This window comes from Gekko japonicus, unplaced genomic scaffold (genome assembly GCF_001447785.1).
Source record: "Gekko japonicus isolate JY-2015 unplaced genomic scaffold, Gekko_japonicus_V1.1 scaffold82, whole genome shotgun sequence".
NCBI lineage: Eukaryota > Metazoa > Chordata > Lepidosauria > Squamata > Gekkonidae > Gekko > Gekko japonicus.
In genome coordinates this window covers 108,803-132,634 of record NW_015174846.1, presented here as the reverse complement: position 1 = coordinate 132,634, position 23,832 = coordinate 108,803, and the positions used below count along the sequence as shown (strand labels likewise).

Sequence of the window (23,832 nt, the reverse complement as noted above, 5' to 3'; positions counted from 1 at the left end):
AAGACAGAGGCTAGCTAAGTTATTGCAAGCACTATTGTGAATAGGGACCATCCATAATTCCCAGCTCTCACGTCTCCACTGGCATCTGTGAAAGCTATTTGTGAATGCCCCCTTTTGTGAATGCTCTTCCCCCTCCCTCTGCTGTCGTGCTTTCCTTGTTGGGGCTCCTCAGGTCTCAGAACTGGGAAAAATAAGACCTGGCTGAGCACTGCAGGTCCCTCCTTTCCTCCCCTGGAACAGCACTCTGCCTCCCTCTCTGATCCTGTGCTGCTCCCTTCCTCCCCAGCCTGTGTGCGTAGCCTGCCTTTTATTTACCTCCCTGGTCTTACCCCACCCCTTCTGTCCCTGAGGAGCCAACCATCCACCCCTCCCCATTCACCCAATAGTCCCTACAGCTGGGTCTGCTCCAGCCTGCCTGTTTTCCTGGTCCAGAATTCCCCCTTCAATCATCGGCTTGCTAACACCTGTAGATTCTCTTGTCTGCCTTAGGCAGGTAGCCTAAGTGCTTTCCCCTCCCTCTGATGCCACAGACCAGGTAAGTATCCCAGCCCCAAGGACGGGGGGGGGGGGGGGTTAAGTCCAGGCACATGCTTGCATCCAGACACTATTGCTCATGATTTTGACATGCAGTGGAGGCTGAGATCTTCTGCTTAGTAAGTCAACCTGGATTTCATGGTTTACCTGACATATAGAAAAGAGTTGTTTAGGTAGACTTTTAATTTGCTCCTGGTTTGGAAGCGGGGAGAAGAAATACCTGCACAATCTTGTGTTGTGTTGGGGTTCGGTATGAATGTCTGCTTTAGCACTATGTGTCTATGGGCTGGACCTGAGGACTCCCATTCACTAAGTGAAGAACCACTCTTCAATGGAGAGAGTCTTCACGGGGTGCCTTTCAGTGACAGAGCAAGGCTTGTTCCACTTAGTGGAAGGATGTTCTTGGATCCAATTCTGGGTGTTTATGGTACAGACTCTACATGGACGCCTTCTTGCATTCTCCTGACCAATTAAATTTGTCTCACCCCCACCATTTCTATCTAGTTAACCAAATCTTTATTGAGCAAACACAGTTAACTAGATTTTCATAGGACTCTTGGGAACAATGTAATATCTCTAGGGGCATTTCAGAGTAAAAACGGCAAAATGTGTTTGCTGGAAAGAAGCACAATACTATTGCACCCAAATGCTTATGTGCACTCTCTGAAGAGATGGATCCTGTGTTTATAAAGAGAAGACTTTGGCATGAATTCTTTTGGACTTCAGCTTTTATTTTATCCAAAAAAAAATGAAGTTATACCCACTGACTTCAAGACAAGCATTTATCTATGTTTTGTTTTACTTTTCTTTACAGTATCAAAAAATAAAAACCTGAATACTAAGAACACGAATCTCCTTTAGAAAGATTCACTTAAACTTAATTAATTTCTCAATCACTGAAAATGAATGCAACAATAATTAGAAGTTTTGTATTGTATAGTAATTGAGATGAAATGTTTTATTACCTAGTGCAAATTTAATGATTCTTTGGAAACAAAAAGAAATAGTACTTGGAGGTAATTAATGTGCGTTTTCTGGGAGGATGAATGAAGAGACATGGCAAACAGACAAGCAGAAGACAATATACAGGCTTTTAAGAATATATCCATCTTATTGCCATTAAACCGTAGTTCATCTATAGTAACATGATTTTAACAAATTTCTGTAGCCTGCAGCCTTTGAAAGGCACACACGAAAACTCCTGAGTAAATGTAAGTATCTAAAATTAGAGTAAAACTTAAAAAAATTAGCATCTAAAAGTCAGCAACAAAAATGAAAGCACGGAAGGTATTAGACCCAAACCCAAACCCTCAGTTTTCAAGAGCTCAGAAGAGCAGGAAGATTTTCACCCATCTCTGAAGAGGCAAAAGAAGCTTGCCTTCTGACCACACAGATGGCAGAATTCTGTAATTTAGGGGCCATCACAGAGAAAGCTCTGCTCCTAACAAACAACTCACTGACTGAAATGTATGATACCAGGGGCAGGACCTCATTGGCTGATTGCAAAGCCTCAAGGGAACATAGAAGGGAAGGTGTTCCATATAGGGTTGCCATTCCCCAGTAGGAGGCAGGGATTGCCCGGTTTTGTGGGCCCCTGCCCACCACCAGCCAACTGGCTGGCAGGAGGAAATCCCCCTCAACAGCAATGTTGCACGAAGTTACATGGGCATATCGATGTCTTCAGGGGACAATGCTCTGTTTTTTTGGGCAAAACGCTATGGCTTGATAAGGTAGTGTATCTTTACGGAACCCCATGGATTCTGTTCATTTTTTCCACTCTATTCCAGGTTTCAGGCCTGCAGTGCTAATTCCCAGCCAATTAGTGCATAGTTAGTGTCGCTGCGGCGGGACTGGCGCGACTCGCGCCGACTTCCTCGAGACCACCCACAGAGGAACGGGGTTCGGGAGCCACGTTTGGGGGCCAGGGAGACCATGGTTCGAAACCCCGGAAGGGACGAGCTCAAGTGAAATTACGAGAACCTTTACCAGCCGTTGGTACGGAATCCAACGAGGAAGGCACCGAGCGAGCCGCTACCTCCCACGATCCTGAAGCCAGGATACAGAGAGCAGGGATACAGAGAGAGACACACGTGAAACAGGAAAACACAACTAGAGAACGGGGTGGATGGGAAACACATGGGGAAGATTGTTATTTGTAGCAGATGTTGATTGTGAGACTAAATAAAGTGGAGAAACGGAAGGCACCGGGGAGGAAGCTGGTACGGATCGTGAGCAGCGAGAGAGAGAGAGGGTGCGCACGACCGAACAAACCAGGAACGGAAGCTGGTGTATGACCTTAATACACGGCCCGTTCGCATTCTGAGGTGCCGGTTTCGAAGCGGCAAGAGGTCTCACAACGGCAACCGGACATTCGGGTCTAGGGAGGAACGCCAATCGCGACAGTTAGAGATAATGCTGAAGGCAGGAAACAACTTGCTTGTGGGAAATCATCCCATGGACAGGTGCTGCTGCTGCTTGTAAGCAATCAGGCTGCAGCAACTTTTAAAAAGCTACACAAGCCTTGAGTTCTTTGGATCTTACTTGTTGATGGGGAACTGCACAGATGTGTGACCAGCAATTCACGCCACAGGGTGACATCTGAAGAGGATTGTCACAGATCCCCAGTCCTCAGGGAGCCTATCTCTGCTTAGTAAAAAATCTAAGTCTGCAACTTGAACTGAGCCCAGAAACAGACTGATCATGAGTGAAGTTGTTAAATGTCATATAAATAAGGATGTCAGCATCCTACCTTGTTGTAGTGGGAGGACATGGGGGCCCTGGTGTGTGAACCTACATCTCTTTTGGTAAAAGCTGGAAATGACATGGAGGATGCTCTAGTATTTTGCAAAAAACTCTACGGTGTTCCTCCCAGGGGTTGTTGGCTGAGGTCTGGGAGCTCTACGTGCGAAATCAATGTTGCATGTCTGACAATAAATGGGCAGTCACATTTTGAACCACTTCAGAGGCAACTCATATAATCCATATCCTGGCTCAAGATGGCTAACAGTACAGGAAATAAACAAGCAGTGTGACTATCAGTGCTTTATTATCACTATATACAGTGATGTACTTGAGGGCCAATTCATTTAGCCATGTTGAGGTTGAGAGGCATGGATTGAATGAATTTTGACTTTCACTGTCCTCTGAATACTGGCCTGTATCCTGTATCCTTACCAAGCAACATTTGAGTCCAACATTCCTTCAACTTAAGTGGCTCTTTCTCCAATGGAAGAGCCACTTCAATTGGAGGAAGCCTTACTGTGGAGATGCTTTCCACAGCCTATGGTAGGATACCATGAGCTGGAGTGTCTATGTGACTGCTCCACTACAAATAATAATAAAAAAAACCATTGTCAATTTACTTTCCTTATCTCTGTTGCCAGATGGCAATATCTGGCTGCTCAATGAAGCCCAGAGGACTCAGGCAAAATTGACTTTCCCTCTACCTTGCCACCTCCAAATGATTCCGTGACCCAACTATTAATAATACCCGATGGAACAGAGTTTGGATATTCTTATCCACTACCCCATTACATTTCTAAAGGAAAGAAACAACTTTCCCTCCTGAAATCCTACTCTGAATAAATACTCCTTCTCCCTGTGCAATTTAAGAGCGGGAGGGAAGGTGGCATGGTATAGCCCCGATCTCATCAGATCTCAGAAGCTAAGTGGGGTCAGTATTGGAAGGGAGGCCACCAAGGAAGTCTTTTCAGAGGAAGGCAATGGCAAACCACCTCTGCTTCTCACTTGCCTTAAAAGCCCCTTGCTGGAGTTGCCTTAAGTTGGCTGCAACTTGACGGTACTTTATACACACAGAGAGAGAGACGGCATAAATAAGGAGTCTTAGAGTGCTTGCCAACTGTGAAACAAGCCAAACAGCCATTCTAAGCAGCAGTGAAGGAGAACACACATTAACCACACACAGGCTACCATGCTGCCATTTCTCGCTATTGATTGGGCTTCAGCCACTCTGTGGGGACACTTTCAATTGCTAGTATTATTTGACTGAGAGTGGCATGTAATGTAATTACTGCTGTTTCTTAGACTGAATCACTGCAACAGGTTTATGGGACAAATTAAGTGAAGCAGTGCCGTAGAAGCCAAACCACTGTGGTTAAGAGAATAGTCATGTAGTTTAATCATGAGAAAGTATATTGTTTAAATACAAAGATCAAGCAAAATAACAGGCTGGGATCTACACCCTACAGTTATTGCCTTCAATGGTACTAAACAGGCTGAAAACTCCACTGGTATCAGTGGGTCTCTACAGCTTTAAATCTAAGCACACCGGTTCAATTAATTTGTAGATAGGTGGCAAAATCAGTGGGGAGCTCTACCTATGGTAGGGGAAAAAAAGTGAAGTTAGGCTGATCAGAGTTTCTATTCAGACAAAAAGCAATACCCCTTAAGTAAGCTTTCAAAGTGATTCTGCCTCCCAAGACCGAATGTATTACATACATCGAAGACAAAACATGAGGGGGATACTTTCTTTGAAGTGCATCTTCAAGTTACAGTCTGAGAGCTTTGACAGTGTTGTTTAGGAGGGGCTCTAGTTGAGGCCGCAACACTCTTCACTCAGAAACGTAATGACTGCATCTTATGGTTCTTCTAGTGACTGGCATGTTTTTCTGCTTCAAAGTCCCAATATATTCCGCCCTCCCAATTTAAGGACATTTAAGAAGCATCACACTATGGTACTGCAGGTGAACATGGGATAAACAATGCCTCAGCTGTCTGCTACGAGTTCTGTTTGGTGAATGATTGCTCATATAATGACTGTTCATATACTTACATTAGAAGTAAAGATCTGAAGCCACAAACTCATGTGAGAACACAGATTCGTTTCCTCAAGTTACTATTTTGTACCTCACAGAAGATAAAAGGGAGATCTAGGGATGCATGATAATGCACTTTTTGTTTTCCTATGTTTTGGCCCACCATTGGGAGATTTTTCTTTCAGTTTATTTTTGCTCATGCAGTTCCTGAATGTATTTATTTCTTTTAAGTCATCAATACCCTGACGATGGCCCAGGCTCAGGGTAGCGAAGTGTAAATTCCTCCGGAGCGGGGGACTCCCGTCCTGCATCTGGAGTGCATGGAAGTTTTCCCTCGGATGACCGTGGCCCCGCCCCCAGCATGCCCGGCGTGGTTGCGTTACTTCCGGGTGACGCGCATGTCGGGGTGGGGTTCCCCCCGGGGCCCGATCTGCCGGCAGTGGGGAACGGGCCTCTGGGGCGGGACTTCACAAGCCTACCCAGGCTAGCCCAATTTCATCAGACTTCAGAAGCTATGCAGGGTCAGCCCTGGTTAGTACTTGGAAGGGAGACCACTAAGAAGTTCAGGGTCGCTATGTGGAGACAGGCAATAGCAAACCACCTCCTAATGTCTCTTGCCTTGAAAACCCTAAAGGTTCACCATACGTCAGCTGAGACTTGATGGCATTTTCCACTACCAGGTCATCAATATGTTGTTTATAAGCAATGCAAAAATGGCCTATAAAACTGCATAAATTTAATAGGGAAAGTTCATTGTGGAGGACTATAAAATATTGCAAAGACAGATGCTGACTGGCTCAATTTGTACAACAGTGAAATTGAAATGTGGATTTTTGAGTCAACAAAGTGAAAAACTGAAATTCAGTAGCTTCCTTAGGGAGCGCTTGTATGGGACTCCAATGTTAAAGTGTTGTTCGTGTGACTAGAAAAGTTGTGCGTTAATAGATGAAACTGTTGCCAGTGAGTTAGTTCACATCACCTACTACCTAGTCCTTTTCACTGAAGATGTCAGGGACTGAATCTCAGAGCTTCTGTATACCAAGCAGATGCTCTAACACTGAGTCATGGCCTCTCTGTAGATAACATTTTCAGTATGAAATTTATTTTTGCATACCTTAAGAGTCATTCTAAGACTGCACACTTCTTTTAGGAAACTTTCTCCCCTGCACAGATATTGGGCACCCTCCTATAATCACATGTGTGTACCCTATTAGGTATGACCTGCTCCCCTATAACTCATCTTGTCACTCCCCCCCCTACTGATTAATGAGGCACTTTCTTATAGTAGGCTCTTTACATAAGTGAAGCTGCATCTGGTAATTTATCATAATCTGACACAACAAACTCACTTTCCTGTCATATTCTCACCTTCCTTGTATTTTCTCCCTGCATAATTATAAAATATTGGCCAGTAGTATTTAATAATGGAAATCTACCCACTGACATTGGCAGCTGCTATATTTGTCTTTGGGGAAAAGCCCTATGACCAAATCCAGCGAAGCAGCAAACATCTAAGAGTTTCCTTTGCTCCTTCTGAGTTTTACACTTGCATGAAATACGGCAGGTAAACAAAAATGTGAACAAACGCCACTGATACAGAGTGCAGAAAACAAAACTGTCAGTTTCTGACGCTTCCCGAATGAAACCATCAAGACGCCATGCCATGGTAACATATGAAGGTGCTTATATGGAATCAGAGTCTTGGTGCATCCAACCCAGAATTGTCTCCTTTGACTGGCTGCAGCTCTCAAAAGGTCCCAGATAGAGATCTTTCCCAGTTCTGATAATTGAGAAACTTCTAACTGGAGATGCCAAGGACTGAAATGGAACATTAGTCATGCAAAGATGATAAAATTCAAGTGGAGGACCTTCAAGGACTTGCAGGAGGCATCTCAATTTCCCTTCCCCCATTATTTCTTCTTTCCCTTCCCTAAAATCACTTATCTTTTGCTGTTTCCGTTTCTCCTTCCCACACACCAGCCAACATACATTTATCTGCCCCTGTCTTTAGCTTTTCCATTTTCCCTCCCCCAAGGGTTGCCAAATGGGCCCGGGGGGCGGGGAATCCCCCGCTTTGGAGGGCCGATTTCCGATGCGACGGAATTCGGCCCCGGGGGGAACCCCGCCCCCGAAGCTGCATCACCGGAGGTGACGCACGACGTAGGGTACGTTGGGGGCGTGGCCCAGATCATCGGGGGGGAACCATATGGTTTCCCCCTCCCGACAATCTTGGGCATGCCCCCAATGTGCTACGTCGCGCGTCACTTCCGGCGACGTTCTGGCGGGGCGCGCGCACACGCCCAGCCAGCTCCTGGAACTAGAGGATGCTCCCCCGCCGGTAAGTGGATTAAATTTGGCAACCCTACCTCCCCCTGGCAGACTCTCCATAGAAAAACTCTCTGTGATTCTGGTTGCCATGCTGGACCTAGTTGCATAGTGCAGAACCTGCAAGTACTTGTGGAGGGCACCTCACTTTCTCCTGCATTCTTCTTCCAACACTATCCTCTTTTTCTCCTCCTGGCAGCTCCCATATCCTCACTTTCTCCATATTCCTCCTGTCCTTCCCACCTGCAAATCAACCTACCTTTTATCTGGCTCCCATCTTCAGCTATATCTTTTATTTGCTTCATTTATACCCCACCTTTCTCAACAATGGGGACCCCCAAAGCAACTTAGCTCATTCTCCTCCCTTCCACCTTATCCTCACAATAACCCTGTGAGGTAAACGAGCCTGAGTGTGTGTGACTGCCCCACGGTCACTCAGTGAACACGATGGCAGATAGGGGATTTTATCTTGGAGCTCCTAGATACTAACTGGAAACTCTAACCACTATACAACACTGCATTTTATTGGGTGCCTGCTGTAGAACAGTAGGAAGCAGCCAGGCCTGGGTGAGTCATGCCATGTCATGTGGTATCAAGTCACCTGATGACTGCTGCCAGGCCTGGCTCCAATGAGTTCTCGCTCAAAGGCCAAAACAGTTCTGGAAAGGTCCCTGCCCCTTCTCCTTGCCTTTTTCTGCAGAAACCAAGTCTTGAGGGTTGGCAGGTCCATGGGGTCGCAAAGAGTCGGATTCGACTGTGCGACTGAACAACAACAAAGTAATGGCTAATGAGGGTATTCATTCCTTAAAGCTACAGGCACTGCTGCTATTATTATGATAACCCCTCCCCCTCCATGAACTTTTTTTAAAAATAAGATTTTTCTGAAAACCTGGGTCATTTCTCAGGTTTGGAGAAAGATCTGTCTTCTCTGTTCATGGCTATAACATCTGGCTTTAAGTTTCCACAGATGAAGCCATCATGAGAATTAGATATACAGAATTCTGGAAAACCAGATGATAAGAATTTGAAGTTTCTTTAGAATAATACTTATACATATTAATGTCACCCCTTTTCTTAAACATAAGTTTTCAGCAGGGATATTTTGCTGGGCCTTGAATATGCCATGAATATTTATACAGCAAATACCATTCTGTTGTCTCATATGGTGTTAACAACATTAGGAAACTATGATTCTGCTTTGTAGGACAGAAAGCCCATTCTCCAGGAAGCATTAATTAATTAACTGCACCCAGCAGTAGATGACTGCAGCACAGCACATCAAAGATCAGTCTAATGGCTGGAATAATAAAGTATAGCAATAAAATAAGACCCCAGTAACATGGGTCATAAAGCAGTATTACATGTGCATTCAGAGAGGAAAAGGCAGGAAGAATAAGTGGAGATTTAACACCAGTCTTTCAGCCTATCAAATGAAAATAAGACTGCTAATAGGAAGGAGCAGAAGACTGGTTCACATAGACTGGTTCACGATTTGAAGGCAAGTGATAACTTTTATGAGGTCATATACAGGGTGCACTATGCTCACAGAGCATTAGTTAGCTCTAACAGGGGGGGTTGAAAAAGAATTATGACAAGGGGCGATTCGAAAAGGCGCAGCTCAAAACCACATTCAAATCCCCCCACACACTGTACTGACTGCAAAGTCACCCCTGAATGGCCATAAATCTATCCAGAAGGTACCATAAAACCCGATGATAAAAGAAAGTGAAAGCGGGTATACATTGTAGAGGGGACAATAAAATACGAAGATCAAAGAAAGTGACAGCAGCATGGAATGTAGAGGGGAATTTCACATGGGTTTGTTAAACAATGGAGGGAAAAGCCAATGCAGATTCACCTAAGAGCTTTCTTTGAAAGATCTGGAACTCGATTTTAGAAGAGGAATACTTTTTAAAGGCATTCCTCTCCCAAACGGTGACACTCTAAACTCGATCCACTGGTTTCCAAAAGTCCCCCTACCACAGGACAATTTTTTTTAAAGCTATCGTGTTTACTATCTCAAATTATTCTGATGAAAAATCTCCCTTTAACTATTGTGATTACGAACATGACAAAGTATTGAAGAGGTAATTTAAGAAAGTTTTGTTTTTTAATTTAAAGGACAGTGCTAATTGAAAACAGGTAAATGTTCCCAAACTAAAAACTGGTACTTCTTTTTGATGTATATCTGTTCTGACAATTCAAAGACTTTTAACAGTGCAATCCTAAACAGATTTACAGTCTTCTATGACTGACTTCAGTAGACTTAGAAAGGTGTAACTCTCTTCATACACAGGCTTAAGAACTAAGGTTGCAAGGCTGCAGCTGGCAACCCTGGGGAGGAATTGGGGGGTAAGGCCTGCTGCACCTGTCACTTCCCATTAAAACTGGAAGTGATATAGGGAACATGCTAGCATTTCACAAAAAAAAATATGGTTTTACCATAGAGTTTTTGCAAAATGCTAGCAGATCACCAGTATCATGATTCCAATGCACATTCCAGCCACATGGGAGGCCATCTATTTTGAGGTATCACCAAGAAATGCTGTGGGTCAACCACACAAAACAGGCTGATCTGCTTGCTTCTGGGAATGAAGCAGCACAGGTTTCCCTTAAAATGCAATATTTTCCAGTCAAAGCACATATTCCACTGTGAGTTTAAAGTGTGATTAAATTCACATATGTGTGTACAATCTGGAAACTCAGATGTTTATTCAGCCACTTATAACAAGTATGTATGGTTTGATAACAGCTAGAACACTCAAACTACTCAGCTGGCAGCCGATATACACGATAAAGATAAAAGTTCACAAAAATGAAGTTGCCACCTCTGGTTTGGGAAATTCCTGGATATTCAGGGGTGGAGCCTGAGAAGGGAGGAGTGAGTCCTCAGTGGGGTATAAGGCCATAGAGTTCAAAGGAGCCCAATTTCCCCAGGGGTAGGGCTGCCAATTCCCCCCGGGGGGCGGATTTCCCTCCGCTTTGGAGGCCCAATTTCCGCCACCGCAGAATCGGGCCCCGGGGGAAACCCCACCCCGGCGTGCACGTCAGCCGGATGTGACGTGCTGACACCGGGCACGCTGGGGGCGGGGCCACAGCCATCTGAGGGGAAAACTCTATGTTTTCCCCTCAAATGGCTGTGGCCCCGCCCCCAGCATGCCCGGCATCAGCACGTCACATCTGGCTGATGTGCATGGGGCACGCGCGCTCAAGACGCCATCCGGGAGCTCCCCCGGCGCAGAACAAAAGGTATTTGGCAACCCTACCCAGGGGAACTGAGTCTGGAGATCAGCTGTAATTCTGGGAGATCTCCAAGCACCTCCTGGAGTTTAGCAACCCTATGGGTGCATGATTCATAGGCTTGTACCCTATATCAGCAGAACTGCTGTACTCAACTTAGGTAGCATTTTACACATAGGCCAACAGGAAGGAAATGCTTTCTGAGCATATTTCTCCTTCCTTTCTCTCCTTCCCGAATCTCTTCTGCTATATGAGCAGAACTTGGAGAGAAATTTCTAAAACATCAGGTTGCTGCAAAGTAATGCAGAAAGGCAAAGCTGCTGAGTGGTACAATGTGCTGCCAACCAAAGATTTCCTCTGTCCCCTTCACCAAATCATCCAGGCTCAATGAAAACAGTTCATAGGAATTGCCCAGCTCCATGGCCCCACTAGGTGACCAACCTTCCTCCAGATTGGTGTTTTGTTGTTGTTGTTCAGTTGCACAATCGAGTCGGACTCTTCGCGACCCCACGGACCACATCACACCAGGCCCTCCTATCTTCCGTCGTGCTCCGAGTTTGCTTAATTTCATGTCCGTTGCATCAATAACACTGTCTAACCATTTCATCCTTTGCTGTCCCCTTCTTCTTTTACCTTCAATCTTTCCCAGCATCAGGGTCTTCTCCAGTGAGTGCCCCTTCTCAGTCGGTGGCCAAAGTACTTCAGCTTCAGGATCTGGCCTTCCAGGGAACAGTTAGGGTTGATTTCTTTTAGGATTAACTGATTTGATCTCCTTGCAGTCCAAGGGACTCTCAAGAGTCCATATTGGTGTGTGTGTCCCCCCAATCATTTCTTACCTGGATATCTGGCAGGGAGGAGGGAAGAGTTTTATTCATCTTTCCTGCAAGATCCAATTAGGGTTAAACATATACCCTCCTACACTGCCTATGAACAGGAAGACACAAATAAATACATTTGGATCTTTGCAGTCTGTTTTAGATCCTTGCAGTTTGTTGCTTAGAATGTAAAAAGAATGTGGAAGAAAAATTCACATAGGACTCATTTTGCCACAGAATGATTTTAGCTCTGACAGATTTGGAAGAAGAGCAGTAGCCAAGGCTGTTTTATGAATGACCAAAAAACCTAAATGTAAACAGAATATCTGAAATAGCTAAAAAGAACAACAGAAATATTCCTGACATTACAGTTTGACTAAGGAATTCTATAGCTCTCACTAGAAATGCGCAGAAGTTTTTAGCCCACAAAATGTCTACCATACAATGGACAAAAAGAACACAGCATCAATCTTGTTATCCTGGCAGGCATTTTTTCATGGTTATTATTTAGTGCGTTACCAATAAGATTAATTAGCTTGTTCCCACTTCCTAATCCACACACAGGTGGTTCTTAGCAGCACAATGATTACATAACATAATAGACATCATTACGATCAATCAGTAAGCCAATAACGATTGAATACCTAAACACTCAGCTAGCTGTGTTGGAATGGTTACAAATAAAGAAATGATCACATCAGAACAACAAAAGTAGGGATGGGCATGAACCGCATTTTTGCAGTTCAGTTTGTGGTTTGTGGCTAAACCACGAACTGAACCATGAACTGATACATCAGTTCACAAACTGAACTGGTTCAGATCAGTTCATGGCCCTGCTTTCTGCTCACCACCACTTTTGATGGGGAGCAGAAAGCAGGGGGTAAAATGGTGCTGCCATTTAACCCCCTGCTTTCTGTTCCCCATAAAAAGTGACAGAAAGCAGAGGTTAAAATCACTCAGAGCCATTTAAATTCCCGCTTTCTGCTCCCTGCTGCTTTTGTGGTTTAAATGGCTCCAAGCCAGGGCTTTTTCTGCCCTGGCCCCGGCCTGATGGAACATGCTCCTGCATGAGATCAAGGCCCTGCGGGATCTTTTACCATTCTGCAGGGCTCGTAAAATGGAGCTGTTCTGATAGGCATTTGGTTGAGGTGGCAGGCATCCAGTAAAAAACAATTCGGCCTCCCCTGCTTGCTGAACATGCTACCTTCATGAGGCCCAGGTTGAGCAAACTCAGAGTCTGTGCAGATTGTTTTAAAATGCTGTTTTAATGTTTTATTTATTTATTATTGTCAGTGTTGCTGAATGGCCTATTATTGTGATCCACCCTGAGCCCATTTGCAGGGAAGGTGGACTATAAATCTGAATAAATAAATAAATAAATAAATAAATAAATAAAACCAAATAGCTGAGCAGCAGGAGCAGAAAGTAGGGGTTTAAATGGCTCAGAACTATTTAGACACCTGCTTTCTGCTTCTTGCTGCTCAGCTGTTTTTCGTGAAGAGCTCCAAGCCATTTAACCCCCTGCTTTCTGCTCTTCACGAACCGCCACGAACTGCCTTAAGATTCATGGAAGTACAGGATGGCTCTTCAGTTCACAAACATAACTTCACGAACCATGAATTGCCCTAAATTTGTGACAAACTTTAGTTTGTGAGCCAGTTTGTGCTCATCCATAAACAAAAGAAACTTATGTGTCGATAGGAAAGGTGCCAAGGGGCTTCTTTACTTAACCGCCTCGGGACTGCAAGCCATGGCTGCACAGATTGTATGCACAGAGCTCTTCAATAAATAAATAAAATTAAATAAACTAAAACATTTTAAAGCACTCTTGTATCACCTCCTCTCCCAAAATTCTGGCCACTTGCAGTTATTGTGCTATTCAATACATGTGAGTATGGCGTGGTCTACAAAAAGACCCCTGCAAAATGGGAGAAGCCAGATGTCTGGGAAGATTCCTGGCAGGATGGAATGAGACCACAATGACTAGGAGGCTGAGTGAATGGGCGTACATTGTTTTATGGACATCTGCTCCAGCACTGGCTAATTAGATTGTCGACAATCACCATTTACCTTAATCAGCTGTGGATATTTTGTTTTCTCATCTGCAAAACATGGGCAACTGTCAATAGTTGACCCCTGCATAAACTGTCTGACATCATCTTCTCACTAGCTGCTTAGATTGCACAGTGAACTACCAGAGGTTCAGAATGCAGCCCCCTATTTTTATGTTTCCCCATCAAGTGGCAGTCAACTTATGGAGAACCCACAGATTTTTCAAGGCAAGAGGCATTCAGAGGTGGTTTTCCATTGCCTGCCTCTGCTTAGCAACCCTAGACTTCCTTGGTGGTCTCCCATCAAGTACTAGCCATGGCTGGCCCTGCTTAGCTACAGAGATCTGATCAGATTGGGCATGCTTGGGCTATCCAGGTGAGGGCATAGCCCTCTGTAGGTACCCTTTAATTACGGCCTGAAACACCCACATCCTTCTGCTCAAAAAGGATTAAATATAGGACTGGACGATACACTGTTCCAATGCAGTTCAGTACTTTTAACACATCTATCAGGGAAGCTAACCTATAATTTTTGCTGTCATGGATGGATCTCCTGGATTATTTCTCTATGGCTGCTCATAGCAGAGTGATTATCATTCTCAGTTTATTAAAGTATCTGTCAAAATCCATTCTACAGCATAAGAAAACAAAACAAAATTCATACTGAAAGGGACAGAAAAAATAACAATAGTGCCACTCTTCCTTAGCACATTTTGAAATTATCTGGGCTTCAAGAGAACTAAAATGTATCGCAAAATGAATCCCCAAGCCTCCTTTTATCACAAAAAAACCCACTAATCATTTGTCTGGAGATTTTCTATCCTTTTTTGTTGTCAAATCACTGTTAGAGGGAAAATAAGCCTATTTTTAACATGCAGAAATGTGCTGACAGAATGGGCAGCAAAAACCTGCTTTTTGAAACAACCATTTATCCAATTTGCAGGCACAAGAGAATAAACCTCATCAGAGGTGTGCATGAGACTCATTAAACAAATCTTGCAACACTTTACCTTTGAATCCATTTTCAGGTATATGAAGGACACAGGATGAAAAAGGAAGAGATGATCATTTCTGTTCACATAGGGCATGACCATCATGTGCCACTTTAACAGTAGAGTCCTAAATGGAATTATTCTCTTCTAAATCCATTGAAGTCAGTGGGCTTAGAATGGTGTAACTTGCTGAGGGCTGCACTGTAATACTATCAGACAAGAGAGCCCAGAAGTCCAGAGAACCTAGTCAGATCTTTCATGCACACATTGCCATACAATCCATCCAAAACTGAGCATGCGCAGAGCTACTGTATAAAACTAAAACACAAATATGGCTAGCAAAACTCCAATGTCCAATTTTTCTATGGAGGGGAGAGATTCTGGATCTGAGCAGCAATGGGTGGGTGGTATAAGTTAGGACAACCACTTCATTAGAGTTAGCTTAATTAAACCATGGTTTTGCATTATGCCTGAATCCAGGGGTCATTTTGTAGAAAAAGAGGTGCAGGAACTCATTAGCATAACTTATTTGCATATGCCACACACCCTGACATCACCAGAAGTGTGTCAGAAGGCAACACCCACCGCTCAGGCTCCACTGGATTGTTTTGGATTTCTAGCTATTGGGGGGGGGGAACGTGCAGATCTGCACTCACAGAGGAGGGAGCTCTTGTACCTGAAGGCGTGGGGGGGACCTCTGCAACTTACATGGCTGCTTCTTGCTCATCGTGGCCCGACTGAGGGCTGCTGGGAGCAGGGGGTGGGGCTTGTTGCATGTGCCCGCCCCCCGGGCTCTTTACTGCCGGAGCTCCAGTCCTGTGCGCTCCCGCAGGAAATGACCCCTGCCTGAATAAACTCTTAAGGTAGGGTTAGCTTCTAGGTGGGACCTGGGGATCCCCTGGAATTACACCTCCTCTCCAGACTTCAGAGATCAGTTCCCCTGGAGAAAATGGATGCTTTGGAGGGTGGACCCTATGGCATTGTACCCCACAGTGGTCCCAGTCCTCCTCTGGCTCCATCCTCAAATCTCCCAAGAGCTTCTCAACCTGGATCTGGCAACCCTATCTTAAGGTATATCTCATGAAGTCAGAGTTGTCCTATAAGGAACTGATTGCACACCTAGAATGCTTAGAGTTTATTTCATTTCTGTTCTGCCTCTCTTTTGTGATGGATTTTAAGATGGTTAATACAGGATTTAAAGGAAGTCTTTCATCCAGGCATCTGCCTAGTTTCACGAACAAGGACTCTTTCCTCTGTGAGCGGAAGGATACCTCTGAATCCCTCCTTAAAATTCAATCATGGAACCAGAAACTAGCGATACTGCACATCCATAATGCCAACACAGATGTGCAGGTACTATAAAAGTGCATTTTCCCCCTTCTGATTTTAAAAGAAATTAAAACATTTTTGTGGGCTCTAGGCACTGTGGCTACTGTTCCTAGTGGATAAGTCAACCCTAGCTATCTATGAATATAAAACAAAAAACTCAATTTAAATAAAGAGACTGATTAAATAAATAATCATATTAAAGCTAACATTTAGTCTTTGTCCTAGTAAGCTTTTTGTACAAACTGAAATTTTCTTAGTACAGCCCAGTCTAATAAACAGTGCCATAATAAGCATAGTCACACCCTTCTAGGCCCACTGACTTCAATGAACTTAGAAGGGTGAAATTGCTTAGGATGGAAATGTAACCATTTCTGCAGTAGTGAAATTCCCCATATTGATGTTTTAAACACTGCACATTACGTAAAATTTTCTGCACTAGATTTTTTCTCACCCGGCACAAGCCCAAAATTTTCTTCTTCTTACCCCACGTTTTTGGAATCACCCGTTTTAGCGAGTTCCGAAAACATGGGGTATGAAAGAGAAAACTTTGGGTCTGCGCCTGGTAAGGAAAAATCTATTGTGGAAAATTTCAAATAATGCTCAGTTTTAAAAACGTCAGTGTGGGGAATTTCACTACTGCTGAAATGGTCTAGTACCTCCTTTGCTCTAGCTTCAGAATTAGAGACAAAGTAACGTCTACAAGCCAGCTGCAAGCTCCCATGGCAACTCCTGTGTAAAAAGTGCAGATGGGGCCAATTCTGAATGGAACCATGGTACAGTTGGAGGAAGGACTCCTGCCTCCCCTTTGCAGCTGGTTACCCAGGCTTGTGGAGGGGAGGTGCCATTTGCTCTGCTGGGACGCTGCATGTGCACTGCACTGAATGACAGCACTTGTAACCTCTTGGCAGAGCAGATAATGCTCCCGCCTGCAGTCTCTGGGTTGTTTCAGGTGCTGAAAATAGAGGTAGGAGCCCCTCCTCCTCACCATATCTCAGTCCTGTTCAAAAATTGGGCCTGCCTGAGCTTTTTATACCGGGGGTTGCCACTGGCCATGGTGGCTCAGAGGTTAAGATGCTGAGCTGCAGACTGGAAGGTCAGTAGCTCGGCAGTTCGAGACCCGAGTGCCCCGTGACAGAGTGAGCTCCCGTCTCTGGCCTCAGCTCCTGCCAACCTAGCAGTTCAAAAGCAAGAAATTGCAAGTAGATAAATAGGTACTGCTTCGGTGGGAAGGTAACAGCGTTCTGTGCACCTCGGCATTTAGTCATGCTGGCCACATGAACACGGAAACATTTTTGGACAGCGCTGTCTCTTCGGCTTGGAAACAAAGATGAGTACCGCCCCTTAGAGTCGGATTTGACTGGCTTTTGAGCAAGAGACGTTGCAGCTACAATATGACTGTAAGTCCCCGTGGTGAACTTGTGTAAAAATTAACAAATAGGTTAGATCCTAGACTCACACCATGCATTTTTCTCCCTCCCTTTCTATTTTGCTCAACATGTAACATGAAGAACAGTTCTACAGAACTGAAAAGGTTGGTCTCTACTTTTAGATGTTTTAGTGGATCCTAAGACATACTGCTTTACTGTTACTTTTGGATTTCCCCCCCAGTATTCAATTCAAGCGTGTAGAGTCAACCTTTTTTGTGAGCTCAATTCAACCTCTGACTCATTCGTTAGATGTAAACGAATCACAGGTCGGAGTGAGTCAGGGTTGTTCTCTTGGGATAAAAGATAATATAAATAAACTCTTGGTATCAATTCTTGTCACAAGAAACAATACTCACTGTCTTTAGCTAGTCTTTCCTTACATTTTTCTTTCCTTGCATCTGCTGTGGGAGGGGACTATTACAAAGTTACCAAGGCCATTCTTAATAAAATGAAGTTTTTAAAATCTATTCATTTCTAGCTAAGTGATAAAGTAATTCTTTATGAATGAAATTATATAATCAGAGTGGATTATCTAAAATACACTATTCCATCAACACCTTTCCATCACCGCACTCTACCACCGCGGGTGCGGATATCATCGGGGGTGCGGGTCGTCCCTAGCGGATGACAGGGTTGTGGGGTTCAGTTATAAAATCTTTAGAACACCATCTTGGTTATATGATTCAGAGTGAGTATTTGGAGCACCGATTTTATTTTTACCAATTTTAATTAATTGTAGTACTCTGTATTATTGTATTTCATATTGTTTTATTGTTATAATCTGGCATTTTATGCCCTTGTTAGCTGCCCTGAGCCTTCGGGGAGGGCGGGATATAAATCCAAAGAATATAAATAAATAAATAAATGCCATATTAGAAACACTTTAGAAAGCCAAAAAACGTAACACTATATTACCGATGCCCTAGGGTTGCCAGCCTCCAGGTGGGACCTGGAGATCTCTTAGTATTACAGTTGTTTTCCAGGCAATAGAAATCAGTTCCCCTGGAGAAAATGGCTGCCTTGAAGGGTGGACTCTATGGCATGGTACTCTGTTGAAGTCCCTCCCTTCCCCAAACCCCACCTCTGCAGGCTTCACTCCCAAAATCTCGAGGTATTTCCCCAACCAGACCTGGCAACTGATGGCCTGACCTGCAAGGCCCAGGATGGTTCGATCTCATCAGATCTTGGAAGCTAAGCAGTGTCATCCCTGGGGAGCACTTGGATGGGAGACCATCAAGGAAGTCTAGGGTTGCACTGCAAAGGCAGGCAACAGCAAACACCTCTGAAGGTCTCTTCCCTTGAAAACCCGGCTATTATAAGTCAGCTGCAACTTGACAGCAAATATATGATTGACTAGTCTTTAAGATGCCACCATATTTATAATTCCATATCAATGCTGTGACAAGCATAGAGATCTCAAGTATTAAACAATGTTCATCATGACCCTAGAATCAGTTGTGAAAAAATGTCATCTCTGAAAGACCATTTTAGTACTAAATCTCAATCCAAAAGCACAAGCACAGGTCACGTTTCATCCTTGTTGATCTGTCCAAAATACCTCATATTCTTCTTCCCCCTCTAGCTTCTTCTATTGCTTTCCCATCTACTGCTACATCAACTGAGTATTTTGTCAACCAAAAGTTTCACATTACCACCCCATTTTCAGTGTGTTCTCTCATCACATTTCATTGCTACCTTGTTGACCTTAGTACAGCACACCTTTATTTTTCTCTGCTTCTCCTTTGCAACCTAATGCACTCTGCTCTCAACCTTTTCCTTCAGAACTAATGTTCTGCCCACAAATAATCCCCCCCTTTAAGAACAAACTCCTACTGTGTAACCTGCACTGAAGCAAAATAAATTGCCTTTAAAAATAAATGATTGCAGGCTCTCTTTTCCTTAACTATATCTATTGCTCTAATTTCCATGACTGTGACCTTCACAGGGTACGAAATGTCCTTTTCTTGACTATTCATCTTGACTATCCATTAATCATACAGCAGTATGTGACAAAGCAACAGGCTCCACCACTGAGCGTCATTCAGAAGGTAGCTGCTCATACAGTTCAACACATTCCTCTTACAGCCACAGAATGGCTTGGAAAAGAGGAGGAGGAGAAGGAGGAGAGGTGATTGGATTTATACCCCACCCTTCACTACCCAAAGGAGTCTCAGATTGGTTTACAATCCCTTCCCCTTCCTCTCCCAACAACAGACACCCTGTGAGGTAGATGGGACTGAGAGCTCTCTCAAGAACTGCCCTTGAGAGAACAGCTTTGAAAGAACTTATGATTGACCCAAGGTCACACCAGCAGCTGCATGTGGAGGAGTGGGAATCAAACCCAGTTCTCCTAGATTAGAGTCCGCGCTCTTAACCACTACACCAAACTGGCTCTCCTTTATATCCATTGCTCTGATTTTCTTCTGATTCCAGAAGAATCTGGAATCCTTATCTGATAATGAATGCAAAATAGAGATCCACAGATGACGTTTATTCCCTCCACTGTCACTTTCCCTCTTTTCCTTCCCTGCCCTTCATCCTTCAATATCCTCATTGTTTATTTTTTTTAAAAAAATTAACAGTTAAACAACAACGCAAAGACAAACATTAGTAGCTGTAGCCTGCCTATTGGGATTGCAAACAGCATTTTAGGCAAGTGCAAAACAGAGAGTCCAAAAAGTTAGGGGGCCTTTGGAGACTTGTGGCGGAACGGAAATCCCGTCACCCCCTGTGGCTCTCTTCTCATGTTCACATCCTTGCCACCTCATGCTTTCCCCACTCTTGCCCTTGCTTTCCCGTTCGTTCTTGGCTCCCATGCTTTGTCCCGGCTAGCCCCCACATATCCTCTCTGCAATGCCTTCAGTTCTGTTTCCCTCCCTCTTGCCCTTCTGACTTCATTTCTTTCTCACCCCCAGTCCTGTTGTTCCACTTCCTTCTCCAGTCCACTCTCACCAGCTGCCACTTTCCTTCTCCTTCTGCTCTCCTCTCCCCCTCACAGGGCCCAGGGCTTCTTCCCTTTCTCTCTCTTATGCCTAACTCCTGCTAAGAAATTGCTCTTGACATTTTGGGTGATTTAAGCCTCTCTCTTTATATTTTTCTGCAAAGCCTAGGTTTCCACTGGGTTCTCAGAAACCTATAACCTTAGCACTGGGTGGTTCTTTTGTGCAACATTGATGTGTTGAGCATCAATGGGTTTAGAGATACTGAGTGAACTTTTTGCGCAACTTCATTTTATTCAAATGTTGGGCATCAGGGAGTTTAGAGATACTGAGTGAACGTTTCCTTTTTTTACTTTGGAAATTATTTTTTATAATGCCATTCCTGACTTTTCCAAAGGTAAGCAAGCCTTGTCATTGCTACTGCTACCTTCTCCAACCACCTTCTCTTACACACGCAAGTCTGACCACAGAGCATTGTGGGGAGCAAGACATGATCTAATCCTGTCACTTGACCACAAAATCTGCTATAGGGGTGCCATACCACTGATGACTTCCATTGCTGCTGTAGCTGCTTATTCTCTGGTTGCTGGTCTGTGTAACTGAGTAACACAGCTTTGAAAATGCACCTTCCAAAAAGGTCCACAACATGTGCTTGACATTCACATAATTTTCATGCACCTATAGGGACAGATGACAGGCCTGAACATCTTTGCAATGTCTACTATTCATTAAGATAGATTCAGGTGGGTAGCTGTGTTGGTCTGAAAAACAGAACAAAGTTTGAGTCCAGTGACACCATTAAGACCAACAGAGTTTAATTCCATGTGCACTGGATGAAGTGTGCACACGAAAGATTATACCCAGAATTAAACTTTGTTGATCTTAAAGGTGCCACTAGACTCAAAACTTTGTTCCACTGCTCATTAAATGAGCTTACCTCTCAAAATTCAAAATAACTGGTGGGGCTATTACAGCTCTTTTTAAAAGTTCCCTTTTAGCATCAATTAAAGTTTAGTAGTCTAGAATTAAAACTTCATTAGTACTGGGACAATAAAACAGTTGGAATTAAGACAATTGACTGGGACATAGAATAAAGCAAACAGATGCACCATAAGCAAAAGAGTAAGATTTATATTGGGGTTCACCAACAATGAATTGCATTGATATAATCAAAAACAGACTGGAAACCACCACTGTTTTATATCATAGCTAATCTGTGGCTGTATTCCAATGAAGTGTTAAGGGAGTGGCTTATATGGAGATCCCTCTATAAGTCTGAGTGGTGGACACTCATGGGAACTATCTGATATGTGGCATGATTATGGTGGTACCTTCTTAGCTCACCTCACAATATCAAGAAACTCCTGATGGTCATGTATCTGAACATGTGTCTTAGGGAAGAGGCCATGACTCAGTGATAGAGCATTTGTTTATTTAATTTGATTTATATCCTGCCCTCCCCCGCAAACAGGTTTAGGGTGGGTCACAACGTATCAATTAACACATAATATAATTGAGCATTAAAACAGTAATTTAAGCAAGTTAACAATGAAATGACATATAAAAACCATACAATCAAGGCAGAATACAACGGCAACTAGTCAGGTAGTTCAAAGCGCATCTTCGAGGATGTTAATTTGATGGTAGCTAATAGCAACCTTTTCCTGGCAATGCTCTGTTGGTCTCTTTGATTAGGGCAGGTCACATCACAGTGGACACCATAAGCACTGCAAGCGGTATGAGTCGTGCCAGCAGGGGAGGCCAAGATGAATTAGATGCCCGCCACCTCAGTCAAAGGCCTGGCAGAACAGCTCCGTTTTACAGGCACAGTGGAACTGTAATAAGTCCCACAGGGCCCTGATTTTAAGCGGGAGCAAGAAAGCGTTCTGTAAGAAAGCATCTGCTTGGCATGAGAGGGCCCATTCCTTGACATCTCCCGCTAAAAGGATCAGGAGGTAGGTGATGAGAGAGACCTCCACCGGAGACCCTGAAGAGCTGCTGCCAGTCTGAGTAGACAACACTGATCTTGATGGACCAATGTTCTCATTCGCTATAAGGCAGCTTCATGTATTCCACCCGCATGTGTACAGCCACCCCAAAGAACCACTCCTTTAGCCAATATCTCACCAGTTTCCCTGAATGCATTTGTTGAACCTTCCTTCAGAATTTTACACAGCTTGGTAATAAGTAAGCCTTGGAGATCAAAGGAATCATATTTCAGTGCATATTACCTTCTCTTGATACTGACGCCTTGAGGAATCCAAAGACTGAATTAGGGCCGTGGCATGACCCACGAACATGGCATAGCAGGTGGCCCCCACAATCATGCTCAGCATGGTTATCCACAGATCCGACATGCTGACGGGGGCTCTGGCTCCATAACCAATGCAAAGCATGTGGCTCATGGCTTTGAAGAGGGCATATGAGTACTGCTTCCCCCAGGAATCATTCTGCAAGAAAGAAAAAAAAGACGTTCAGTCAGATAAAAGTATAAAGGGCCGATTTTTTTAAAAAAAGGATTCTGTGTTTAGGAACACAACAGCTTGCTCATTTTCAATAGACAGCCTCATAACATATCAGTCCTAAAAGAAGAGCCATACCAATTATCACTAAACTTTTCCAGTAACATCTTTTTGAGAAGCTGACAGCTCATGCAAACAAAATAGTGTTTCGCATCACGGCTCCCTTCCTCAATACCGCATTCTTAATTTCATTCCAGGAAAGGGGGGGGGAGAGAGAAGAAAACATTCAAGGCTATGAAGTATATAAAGTGTTATTTTTATATCTAGAACGATAAGTAGATGCAAGCTAGTATGTCAGAATCCCTTGACAGTGCTGATCACACGATCGGGGAAGACAATCCAAACTCCCCTCCCATGATGGTCTATGAAAGCTGAAAGCACAGAACCTTTGTTTGGCACTGTGTGCATATTTCCAACCCTGTAAGAAGGAAATGTTCACAGTGCTAGATGCAGGAAGGGAGGACTGGAGTGTACATTGGAGTACACAATGGATTGCAACTCTTTGCTTGGCATATAAACATGCACAGAGACATGGACCCTCCAAAACAAAGTTCCACTGTCCCTTGTCATACCACACAGGCCTCATTTAAACATTGTATGAAAACAAATTGCATGGCTTGCCTAACGTTATGGTTTGCCAGGGTGATCAGGGCCCCCCAAATACTGTCCCCTATCGCCAGCCCTTCAGCAGCCCTGCACAAATTCTCACTGTGCGGTGCAAATCTGTACAGAATGTCAGGTAGCTTAAACAACAGTGGTCTGTTGTCACTTCCTCCTTTCTTTGTGGCTCAAAGCAGAAGACAGCTGGAAACACATTAGCAATATATCTGATGTCTTGTTATCTGTTTTTTAAAAAGTTGTTCTACAAAGATTTAAATAAAAA

General features: G+C 43.9%; 1 protein-coding gene across 1 annotated transcript in view; it reads right to left on the bottom strand.

Moving 5' to 3' along the window:
* The window catches only part of HCN1 (hyperpolarization activated cyclic nucleotide gated potassium channel 1), a 122,874-nt gene that overhangs the window by 70,822 nt on the left and 28,220 nt on the right, over positions 1–23,832 (bottom strand). The window contains exon 2 of the mRNA XM_015424461.1: positions 22,659–22,877. Within this exon, the coding sequence (XP_015279947.1) occupies positions 22,659–22,877 (219 nt within the window). The remainder of the gene's footprint in view (positions 1–22,658; positions 22,878–23,832) is intronic.